At 50.8% G+C, this 12,056-nt stretch overlaps 1 protein-coding gene and 1 long non-coding RNA gene across 2 annotated transcripts in view; one reads left to right on the top strand and one right to left on the bottom strand.

Annotated features, from left to right (window-relative positions):
- The window catches only part of DNAI1 (dynein axonemal intermediate chain 1), a 176,819-nt gene extending 165,580 nt beyond the window's left edge, over positions 1 to 11,239 (top strand). The window contains exon 20 of the mRNA XM_083575630.1: positions 10,934 to 11,239. Coding sequence (XP_083431756.1) covers positions 10,934 to 11,038 — 105 coding nt within the window. The 3' untranslated portion in view covers positions 11,039 to 11,239. The remainder of the gene's footprint in view (positions 1 to 10,933) is intronic.
- Positions 1 to 12,056, bottom strand: part of LOC310744506 — a 101,314-nt gene that overhangs the window by 18,152 nt on the left and 71,106 nt on the right. The gene's annotated exons all lie outside the window — the stretch shown is intronic.

The following is a 12,056-nucleotide window of genomic DNA, read 5'->3' as shown; positions in this document are numbered from 1 at the left end:
TTCCTTTCATGTTGCGAACGGGGCTCCAAAACGGATCCTGTTCGCAACCAGAGGTACCACTGTAGCTGCAAGGCAGAAATCATAGCTGAAGAATCCCAACCTCTGCTTAAAAACTTCCAATGAAGGAGAGTCCCCCACCTTCTGAGGATCATTTAGTCCAAGGGTCAGCAAACTTTTTCATTAGGGCGCCGGTCCGCTGTCCCTCAGACCTTGTGGGGGCCAGACTATATTTTGGGGGGGAAATATATGAACGAATTCCTATGCCCCACAAATAACCCAGAGATGCATTTTAAATAAAAGGACACATTCTACTCATGTAAAAACACACTGATTCCTGGACCGTCCGTGGGCCAGATTTAGAAGGCGATTGGGCCGGATCCAGCCCCCGGGCCTTAGTTTGTTTACCCATGATTTAGTCCACCCCGCTGCAATGCAGGACTGTCCCTTACAGGAATTAAACCTGCAACCTTGGCATTACCATGCTCTAACCAGCTGAGCTATGCAGCTGAACAGCTGCTTCACAATTCAGGGCAGTTGCAAGCGAGTTTTGCTGCTGCCTCTAGGATGCCAGATGACATCAAAGCCCATTCACCCACACTCTCAGGGGTGAACCAACCCAATTGCTAAAAGGGAGAACGGAAGATTTGAGTTGCTCGGTTTCATCCAAGCTGCCGTATGTTCCCCCGCTGCCCCCCGCCCTGCCTTCTCTCGCCAGAGAGTGAGCATCACCTGTATTGTTGTATTTTGCAAAGGTTAGTTTGGAGAGAGAGAAAATAACTGCAGTGGAATGAGTTCTCCTGGTGATAAGGAAATTACAGTTTTCATTTTCAGCTCCGCACATCCTCTCCAGTGACTTGGCATTAAATTACATGCTCCGGTAATCAGCATGGCGCATTATTGGTCCCCTTGTTATTCTGCACCAGAGTAGTGCATTGTAAAAAGCAGGCGGGAAAGGAAGAATTGGGTGTGACATCAGCTTGTCTCCCAAGGGATGGCCGAGTCTACTTTGGGGGGGGGGCTTCTGTAACATATAGCTAAGGAGTTAGAAGATACATCAGATAGGAGGGAGGTCCCTGCTTCTGCATCAGGGGAAATACAAAGCCCAGATGAATCCAACAAAGGGAGAATGCAGACAGCCCGTGCCACTTAAATGTGCAATCCAAATTAATGGGAGAATGATTGTCTACTCAGATGTAAATCCCACTGAGTTCACTGGGAGTGTACAAAGCGATGCAGCCTTGGGCATTTGTGCAAACGGGGAAGGGGCTGGAATCTTAAACTCACTCACTAGGTTGTCTTCTTGCCCAGCCCCAAAGGCGTATGATGCAGAAGCATGAGAGCCAGTGTAGCAGAGAGGCCAAGATCACAGGCAGGGAGAGCCCTGCTGTTGCCTTCAGGTTGTTCTTAGGTTTCCCTTTTGGGCATCCGGTCGATACTGTGAGAGTAGGAGGCTGGACTAGATGGGCCGCTTCTGGTCTGATCCAGCAGCTGGGCCTCTTTTGCAGGAGGGATCATGCAAGGGTAAAGGTAAAGGTAAAGGGACCCCTGACCATTAGGTCCAGTCGTGGCAGACTCTGGGGTTGCAGTGCTCATCGCGCTTTACTGGCCAAGGGAGCCGGCGTACAGCTTCCAGGTCATGTGGCCAGCATGACTAAGCCACTTCTGGCGAACCAGAGCAGCGCACAGAAACACCGTTTACCTTCCCGCTGGAGCAGTACCTATTTATCTACTTGCACTCTGACGTGCTTTCGAACTGCTAGGTTGGCAGGAGCAGGGACCGAGCAACGGGAGCTCACCCCATCACGGGGATTCGAACCACTGACCTTCTGATCGGCAAGTCCTAGGCTCTGTGTTTTAACCCACAGCGCCACCCGCGTCCCTTTATGTCCCTGCTTGTTCCAATTTGGCCCTAAAGTGCAGGTTGGTGAATACTGTTTAGTGTATAAAAGAACTGAGACAAAGTTGTTTGGCAATGTGTGCGCACCTGTGTACATGTGAACTTGTTCTTAGTGCCGAAGCATTAAGAGGAAGGCAGCCAGACGATATAAGAGAAATGTCAGTCACGTATTAAAATACAAACATTGGCAAAGGTAGTTTAAAACATGACACACAGCTGGTTGGGATCAGACTTTTAATTCCCAGAAAGATGTGCTGGTGGCGTTTTGGGAGCGAAATAAAACCAAGACGATTCTCTGAGTTTATTGTCGCATCAGGAGAGGCTAGAGTTCTGGAGAGGAACTGCACAGGCCGTCTGCCAGCCCTCGGAGCAAATTCCCTGAGACGATTGTCTCCAGTTACATCTCTGCATAGAAATGGGCTTTCCGCTCGGCTGCGTGGCATGGCAGAGTGTTTCTGAGCATTTTGTTGCATCCATCCAAAGGGACCGTGAGGCACGAGCATCCTTCGAGGATCTTACTGTGCGGACAAAGACATGTGCTTGGAAATGGCTCAGGAGCTTCTGCTGGGCTTGATGCTTCAAGACAGGTGAATCTGCCATGGTGTGGTGCTTCCTCTATGTGGGGCAGCCTCCTTTTCCATGCTTGCCCGAGGAAGAACCTAGGCTAGCCTGTGGTCCTCATCCTTGGAGCCTGAGTGCTCCCACTCTCCTAAACTGGAGGAGCACAGCTGAGGAAGGACCGTAGCTCAGGACCAGTCCATCTGCTCTGCAGGCAGATGGTCCAAGGTTCAAACCTGATTAGCATCTCCAGGTAGAACAGGGAGAGAACCTTCCCTGAAATCCAGGTGTGCTATTGCCAGTCAGTGCAAACAATTCTGAGATAGATTTACCAGTATAGAGGGACGCGAGTGGTGCTGTGGGTTAAACCACAGAGCCTAGGACTTGTCGATCATAAGGTCGGCAGTTCGAATCCCCACGACAGCATGAGCTCCCGTTGCTCAGTCCCTGCTCCTGCCAACCAGCAGTTCAAAAGCACATCAAAGTGCAAGTAGATAAATAGGTACCGCTCCAGCGGGAAGGTAAACGGCATTTCTGTGAGCTGCTCTGGTTTGCCAGAAGCGGCTTAGTCATGCTGGCCGCATGACCCGGAAGCTGTACGCCGGCTTCCTCGGCCAATAAAGTGAGATGAGCGCTGCAACCCCAGAGTCTGCCACGACTGGACCTAATGGTCAGGGGTCCCTTTACCTTTACCTTTATCTCAGTATAAGGTGGCTTCCTAGCTTACTATCTTCCGGAAAAGTTAAAGAAACCAGTGAGGGATGAGAAGTGAAGTGACTCCCTCTACAGAAAGGCTTGCTGCCATTAGTGGTCTTTGTTTTTCACCTTCAACAAGAACGTAAGAAGAGCCCAGCTTCTGGCTGGCTAAAGGAAGGTCTCATTCAGCACCCTGTTCTCCAAGTGGCCAGCCAGATGCCCAAATGAGAAGCCCACAAGCAGAACCTAAGCAGAACCAGCATTCTCCCCTGCTGAGGACTCAAGCAACTGGCATTCAGGAGGTAAAACACAGCCACCGTGAGAGCCTTATCTTCCATGCATTTGCCCAATCCTTTTATGGGAGCAAATCCCAAGTGTGCACTGCGAGGAGTGCCTTTGGTTGGTCCCAAAGCTTCTAACATTCAGCTTCTTGGATAGCCTTCAGTTTGGGCATTACAAGAGAGGCAAAAGGGAATTTCCCTATCACTTTAAAAGCATTATCTGCCTCCTCCTAGCTCACAGCATGCTCTGTTTTTCATCAGCTCTTTTGAAAATGCAGGATCTCAGAGAACAACTTGTCCCTTAACCCCAAGGACTGGCCTCGGTAGAAAGTTCTCACATTCCTTCCGCAAAGTCATCTGATCCAGGCCACCTCCGGGGGGGGGGGAAGTGTCCTAAGGATGGGGAGCCGCCTCTGTGTTCTTCACAGCCCTATTGCAGCAAAGTGATTCCCCTCCAAAGTGCATTCCTGACTGGACGTGGCTGAGACAGACGGATGACTTGACCCGGGCTGAGCTGTGAAATAAAGCTTTACTCACAACCTGTCATAAGAGAACTTTGAATCCACGCAAAGAGAGAGGCTTCTCCTGTTCATCTGCATTCATTCACTCATTGCTCTGCTGCTCCGCCACTAAGGAAACATGCGAAGGGAATCGAAGTTGCTATTTATATATATATATTTTTACATGACTAATCTGCTTCTGCACAGCACACTGCTTTAGGCAGAGCAAAGGAGGCTTCTAATTAAAACGCAGAAGCCCCTGAAATTGTGTACAGCATTTGAACATCGGATGCGATTGCATTTAAATTAGGACTTGCCTGGAAATGGCATCTCCTGCAGACTGAGACTCTGAAAACAGAAATTAATAGGAAGAGAAGGTGTGTGTGTGTGTGTGTGTAAAATAAAGCACAGCACTTCTAGGTAAAACAAATGCCCAAACCGAGAAATCCTTCATTATTTGCATCTCACTTGACATGACACAGACCTCACCTTCTCACAGCCACTGGCAATATGGGGATTATGGGCTGTCATAGATGATTGTCATAAAGAGTTCTGAAAGAATGTATGTGAAATGCTTTGAGCATCTCAGTCTGGAAAATCATCGTGGGAAAGCTGCTGTTCCTCCGCAAATAACTCTGTCCACTGAGCCGCCTCATGCAAATAAATGCCGGTCATCGTGGAGCGTACCATTTGTCTTTGGCTGTGTACACGTTGCGCCTTTAAATTTCCTTTGAAGCACGGTCTTCCCCTCATAGAATTTTGGGCACTGTAGTTTGCGAAGGTTGCTGGGAATTACAGCTCTGTGAGGAGTGGGGCTTTTTCAGCCGGTGCTCACAGGAACTCAGTTCCAGCACCTCTCAGCTGGGCGCCATTACCATTACAAGAGAACAAGGGAGGTGTTCATGGTGAGTTCTGGCACCTCCTTTTCTAGAAAAATATTATTGATGAGGAATAAACTACTTGATCATTTTGGTGGCCCTTTGCTGAACCTTTCCCAGATCTACAGCAGCCTTTTTGAGCCCTGAAAGCAGACAGAAACTTTGGAGAGAGGGTCAAAACAAAGCCAATTTTGTTGTTCTGTATGGGACAATGACAATAAAGATTATCGTATCGGGGGCTCTTCCTTACGCTACTAAGAGTGTGGACCTCAGGAGCAGGGGTGCCAACTTGAATAAAATATTGGGGGTCAGGTAAGTCCCACCCCCCATAATTGATCATATGACGAGCCTCACCCATACCATTTGAAGGGCAATGCCCATCAACCTTGGGGGGCCCAGCCCCCTCAAATATTTTATCGGGGAGGGCAAAGGGACCTCGGCCTCTAGGAGCTGGGGAGGGGCTGAATTTCAGGCAAACTCCTCTCTTTGTCTGTCTGACTCTCCTCTCTTGGCCCTGCCATTTCCTTTCTTGTGCAGTCCAAGCTGTTGTTGTTGTTGTTTAGTCGTTTAGTCGTGTCCGACTCTTCGTGACCCCCTGGACCAGAGCACGCCAGGCACTCCTGTCTTCCACTGCCTCTTGCAGTTTGGTCAAAATCATGCTGGTAGCTTCAAGAATACTGTACAACTATCTTGTCCTCTGTCGTCCCCTTCTCCTTGTGCCCTCCAACTTTCCCATCATCAGGGTCTTTTCCAGGGAGTCTTCTCTTCTCATAAGGTGGCCAAAGTCTTGGAGCCTCAGCTTCAGGATCTGTCCTTCCAGTGAGCACTCAGGGCTGATTTCCTTCAGAATGGCTAACTATAACTTTAACTATATGGACCTTAACTATACGATCTGAGCTGAGCAGCTCCCAAAATGCTCACAGAAGTTAAAAGAAACCCATATGAGCAGCATGCATTCATTCAGGACAGTGGCTGAAAGAGTAGCCGTCTGAAGAGGGAGGAGGGGGGTCTGCAGCAGTAAAATGTTCCCTTTGAAAGCGAGACCTCCTCTGCAACTGAGAACTGACCCACTTCCATTTATCAGCCAGGCGCCATTTAAAACAAAGAATGCAGAGAGTTTCAGGGCTCTGGAAGGGACTTTGCGGGTCTTCTGAGTCGCAGCCAAGTGTGGAGCGTGCTGGGTCCACTTGGGCACAGAATCTTTTAGAAAGTCAAGGACCCTGTGGAAATGGCACCTGAGCCTCAGCTCAGATTGCTACCAGAATTGTGGATGTGGGGAGTAAAGCCAGCTTCTCAGAGCCTCTTCTCCAGCCTCTGTTGCATTGACAGTGTACAAGTCTGAAGGCTTCTCATTTGGAATTATTCCTTTGATCCCGGTGAAATGGCTCGCTTTGCCACACATCACAGCCTCGCTTTGCTCCATTCTTTGGCTCTCATTTGCCTGATTCCAAGGCTGATGTGAGCTGAGTCCACACTCCGCACCAGCACCGGGGGCCTCTGGGCCAGCACTGCAGGATAAGCAAGTGCATAAACAGCAGGCTGCCTGTTTGAGAGATGCAGAGGCAAGCCAGCCCAAGAATTCCCTGCTCACAAGTTGCCATAAACAATGAACGAGGCTGCCTGCCTCATTTTTGCATCTCTCTCCTTTGGGCCTGAATCGAACTCCTGCTCATGTGCTGGGATGCAGCAAAAAAGAAAAATAGAAGCACAGGCCCTGGTGGGACAAAGCTTTACAGCTGGATCTGTGCACGCATGAAAATAAGGAGGATTGATTCCTACCAATGTGTCCAGCGTTCGTTGATTTGTATGTGATGACCAGTTTCTCTGAATGAGCCATTGCTGCCTCACCACAGATGGAGCTTTTATATTGCCTGGCATGCTCTTCAACACAACGCTTTTTCAACAGAGACAGTTCCTACATTTAGCTGAGATCTCCACCATCGAGGAATCCAGAGGTGACGCATCAAGTGGCGTTATCTGCGCTGGTGGACCATCGCTGAGGACCATGTCTCCACAAGGACCTCTCGGTTCCGGGACAAGGCTCTCAGGCTGCCTTCCCACACTGGCACCAGCACAAGCAGTTGGTCCCACCAGCCTTGATCAGAAACACTCCGATGAGGCATCTCACACAAGACCAAAGCCCATCTAGTCCAGCATCCTGTTCTCCTGGTGGCCAACCAGATGTCCCAATGAGAAGCCCCCAAACAGGACCTGAGCACAAGAGCACTCTATCTACTTGCAGTTCCCAGTAACCAGTATCCAGAGGCATATGACCTCTGAGCCTGGAAACAGGACACAGGTGTGATGGCCTGGGACTCAGGCTCGGACTCAGAACCAGAGGAGTCTCAGTCTGCACTGGATCCTTTGCCTCAGGCATCACCTGAACCAAGTCTGGGGCCTGATCCTGAAGAGTCCCAGTCGGCACAGGTTCCCCTGGGACAAACACCAGCTGGGCCGAGTCAGGGGCCTGATCCTGCCCTGGCTCCAGATGCGGGGATGACCTCGTTGCCTCCAGCTGGGCCATCACTTACAGCTGCTCCACTACCGGTTGGGTCAGGGGAGGCTGAGGCGGCCTCTGGGTCTAGTCACCCACCGATGTCTCCCGAGCTGCAGAGACTAAGGTCTGAGAGAAGGAGAGACCTGAGTACTCGCAGGAGGAGTGCTCGCCTTCGGGCGAGACAGGGAGGTGAGTCGCTGGGGGATCAGGACTGGCCGTTACCCTGGCAAAGATAAAAGGCTGTCAGACTCCGCCCCAGATTGGGGGAGCAACATTGCTGTATGCCAGATGCTGCCTGAGATCCTGTACCTGTCCTTGCCTGGTTTCCTGCCTCGTGTCCTGCCTTGGCCCTGTTGGACTGACTCCTAGCGGGACCTTCGGATTCTGGACCAGCCCTGGACTGCGTTTCAAAGATTATTCCTGGGCCCAGCATAACAGTGATCAATAGCAATGGCCATTGAGAACATTATGCTCCATGAATTCGTTTGCTTTTTGCCTTTAAAAGTGTACACTTAAAATGTAAATGCAACAAACATGTTTGCAAATCCACACTCTCTAGAGTACTGCACTGTACAGCAACCTCCAGTTCAGTTTATACCCAAATTTGCTTCCGTGTAAGTTGTGAAATGCCTCTGTCATTTTTGTCTACAAGAGAAGTCTACCAGCGCCGCCTCCCTTGAATCCACTCTGTGTGCAAAGCTTCCTTGCCTCTCCTGTGCAGGCCAGGTGGTCTCTCTTAATCCCCAAGGTTGCAGACGAGTAATCCAGCACTAATCCTATCAAATGCTATGAGAGCAAATGCAATCTGCCTTATCCGTTTGGGTGGGGTAGACAGGGACCCACTTCCTCCCCAAAGGCCATCCAGACTAACCTTTTAGCACCATTCTTCTCTGCTACCCCATTCACTTTTCTCTCTCTCCGCTCAGAAGTGCTGCTGCACAACCATCTGCCCGTTGGTTCAGTTACACTGTAGGCTCCTGCAGAACTGCCGTTGCAGAGAGTTGCTTGCAATGGTGTGTAGCCCTCATTTGTTCCGTGAGTCAGCTGGAATCCATGGTGCTTGATTGGGTGGATTATGGAAAGGGACGGCAGATTAGCTGCACTCCTGGCCATGTGCCCTAGGCAAGCAAAACAAACTTCTCATAATTGAATTGCACTCTCTGCCGTGTTTTACTGCCAGCTTTGTGCAAACTTGAGTGTCGCCTCGCAAACCTTTGTAAATGCGAGAGCTCACACTGCTGCTGCTGCTGCTGCTTCTGTCCCATTGCCATAGACGCTGTGCCTTCCCAAAGGAACATGTAGGGACTAGGCCAGTAGATGGAAAAGTTGAGGGTTGGCTGTTTGGAGGCAAAGGGAAGGGGAAGGGGAAGTGTATCACCCTGAAACCCTGGCTCCTTCCCCTGATTAGAGTCAGCTTCACATGCACCCTTGCCTGTCCCAGGGACAAGGTGGCCCAACTGCATAAGGTGTGCAGGAGAAATATTTGTAGGGGCCCCACAGATGCAAGGAACAACCTGGCTTGGGAGCCTGTGGCTGAACAATGCTGGCAGACAGTTGCCCAGTTAAAGGTAAAGGACCCCTGACCATTAGGTCCAGTCGTGACCGACTCTGGGGTGGCGGCGCTCATCTCGCTTTATTGGCCGAGGGAGCCGGCGTAGATCTTCCAGGTCATGTGGCCAGCATGACTAAGCCGCTTCTGGCAAACCAGAGCAGCGGACGGAAATGCCGTTTACCTTCCCACCAGAGCGGTACCTATTTATCTACTTGCACTTTGACGTGCTTTCAAATTGCTAGGTTGGCAGGAGCAGGGACTGAGCAACGGGAGCTCACCCTGCTGCGGGGATTCGAACCGCCAACCTTCTGATTGGCAAGCCCTAGGCTCTGTGGTTTAGACCACAGCGCCAGCAGCCCAGAGTGGCTGGGGAAACCCAGCCAGATGGGCAGGGTAGAAATTCTACCCCAGCCACTCTGGGCGGCTCCCAGCAGAATATTATTAATAATAATAATAAAGCAAGAAAACATCAAACATTAAAAACTTCTTTAAACAGGGCTGCCTTCAGATGTCTTCCAAAAGTTGTGTTATTCTTTATCTCCTTGACATCTGAAGGGAGGGCATTCCGCAGGGCGGGCGCCACTACCAAGAAGGCCCTCTGCCTGGTTCCCTGTAACCTCACTTCTCACAGGAAAGAAACCACCAGAAGGCCCTCAGAGCTGGACCTCAGTGTCTGGGCTGAATGATGGGGCTGGAGACGCTCCTTCAGGTATACTGGGCCGAGGCCATTTAGGGTCAGCACCAACACTTTGAATTGTGCTCAGAAACATACTGGGAGCCAAAGTAGGTCTTTCGGGACCGGTGTTATATTGTCTCGGCGGCCGCTCCCGGTCACCAGTCTGCTACTGGGCTCCCAGCTATTTTGAGAAGTATGATTGCAAAGCGAAGTTTGACCCTCGCACGCCAGAGCAACCACTCCCATTTCTGTCTTGCTCTGCTCAGTTATACCAGCTTAGCTTGGTGCACCAACTGCAACCATTGCAGGACCAGGAGAGCCTTGTGACCCACACGTTGACCACCTCATGATTAGACTACTCCAATGCACTGTACATAGGGCTGCCCTTGTAGCTAGTGCAAAAGACAGCTGCAAGGGCACTTCCTGGGACAGCAAGCTCCCCCCACGCTCAAGATCTTATTGTTGACATGTAAGGCCCTAAACTACCTGGAACCAGGATGTACCCAGCAGAGCGCCTTCCCCACAGCAGCCCAAACAGATCTTTCAGACCTTCTGAGAAAGCCTTGCAGATTGTCACTTGGTGCCATCGCAGAAGCAGGACTTCTTGGTGATGGCACCAACCTTCCGGAATGCTCTCCCTCGGGCAGTTTGTGGGGCAGAGACAGTAACGACCTTTAGACACCTCTAAAAATGTCTCTTCACCGAAGCTTTCCTGGACCCGTGGCGTCTTTCATTTTGTACGCTGCTTATTTTTATCTGTCAAGTTTTCTCCCGCAGCCCACATTCCCACCTAGACTTTTAAGGAACTCTTAACAAATGCTGTTGTATTTCTATAGCTTTAAGGTAAAGCTAATTTTTTATTATACTAAGCCACATGGAATAAATAAGTGAATAAAGGGTCTACTTAAGAGGTTTTTAAATAGTTACAGAAGTGCTTTTAGCTCAACCCTTTCTGTGGCTGGCCAGTCTCCATCCCGCTGAGAGCCTCCTGGCTGTCCCACACCAGCTGTGCAGGCTGCATTAAACACCCCTCCCTTCCCTGTTGTAGTGGCAGAAAGGCACTCCTTGCTTTCTAGAGGAATCCTAAGTGTAGCACACCGACAGGAGTCCAGATTCTCAGCAGGGACGCAGCTGATGAACCCATTCAGAAAACGTTTGATGAGGTTGGCAGGGGGCTTGTCTAGTGCTTCCCAGGCCAAAATCAACCCTTTCTTGTGAGCTTGGATGACAACAGAGCCAAAGTACTTGCATTACAGTCCCCTGTTCAGGCAGGCAGGTGGGCAAGCACCCCACATTTTGTACCAACTCGGGGTTTCAAACTGTGCACTAGGGGAGCCCCCTGAAGCAAGCAGGAAGGCAGTCTTTCCTCTGACCACTTGTCTCTCCTGTCTCCCTTAGGAGAAGAAAGGCCAGGAGGTTCAGAAAGGCCCAGAAGTGGAGATTGCAAAGCTGGACAAGCTGCTGAATCTGGTGAGGGAACCGGTGGCCAAAACCAGCAAGTGAAGCCTGGCCAGTGTGGCCCCCCTCCCTGCCTCCGCTCTCCCACCCTGTGTGCAACTTGGAAGCTCTGCACTCCAGGAACAAGAACCCCTTTGTAAGGGTCCTGGCCCCGCACAGACAGCTGCACCGAAGACCTTTTTGTTCTGGCACAAAAGATGATTTGGTTTTGGTTTTGCATACAGAAAAATAAAAGCCGAGGCTCGACAGCTGTGCAGAGTGAGCATGTAGGACGACTCTCGTCCAGCCGCACATCAGGAGCGGGGGAGAAAGAGGGGGGTGGGGGTGTGTATGCAAAGCTGTCTCTGCAGCTGATCACGAGGCAGAGGCCCAATCCTGCCCTCTGCAGAAGATGCCACTTGCTGGCTTGGAGTGAGAAAATGTCTACCATCAAAAAAGATGATTCTCCAGAGAGACCCTACTGAGAATCCCACAAAGGGCCAAACGGGGATGTGTGATATCTGTCACACAGTTTGGTGCTGTCTAGCTGATCTTTGGGATGCGGGTGGCGCTGTGGGTTAAACCACAGAGCCTAGGACTTGTCGATCAGAAGGTCGGCGGTTCGAATCCCCGCAACGGAGTGAGCTCCCGTTGCTCGGTCCCTGCTCCTGCCAACCTAGCAGTTTGAAAGCATGTCAAAGTGCAAGTAGATGAATAGGTACCGCTCCAGTGGGAAGGTAAACGGCGTTTCCGTGCGCTGCTCTGGTTCGCCAGAAGCGGCTTAGTCATGCTGGCCACATGACCCGGAAGCTGTACGCTGGCTCCCTTGGCCAGTAAAGCAAGATGAGCGCCGCAACCCCAGAGTCAGTCACGACTGGACCTAATGGTCAGGGGTCCCTTTACCTTTTAGCTGATCTTTGCAAAATGGCATGTGCCCAACCCCCATGCCAAATTGGGACCCACAGTGCTGGGCCAGAGGGAGTTCTTTTTAACCCTTTGCCCCCTGTGTCGACTATAATCTTCCTCTCCCAGGCCCGCTTTCAACAAGGGGAGGAAAGTCGAGACGCTCTCTGAGCACCAGCTT

This window comes from Podarcis filfolensis (assembly GCF_964270895.1).
Source record: "Podarcis filfolensis genome assembly, chromosome: 11".
NCBI classification, from domain to species: Eukaryota; Metazoa; Chordata; class Lepidosauria; order Squamata; family Lacertidae; genus Podarcis; species Podarcis filfolensis.
This window is presented reverse-complemented; position numbering and strand designations above follow the sequence as displayed.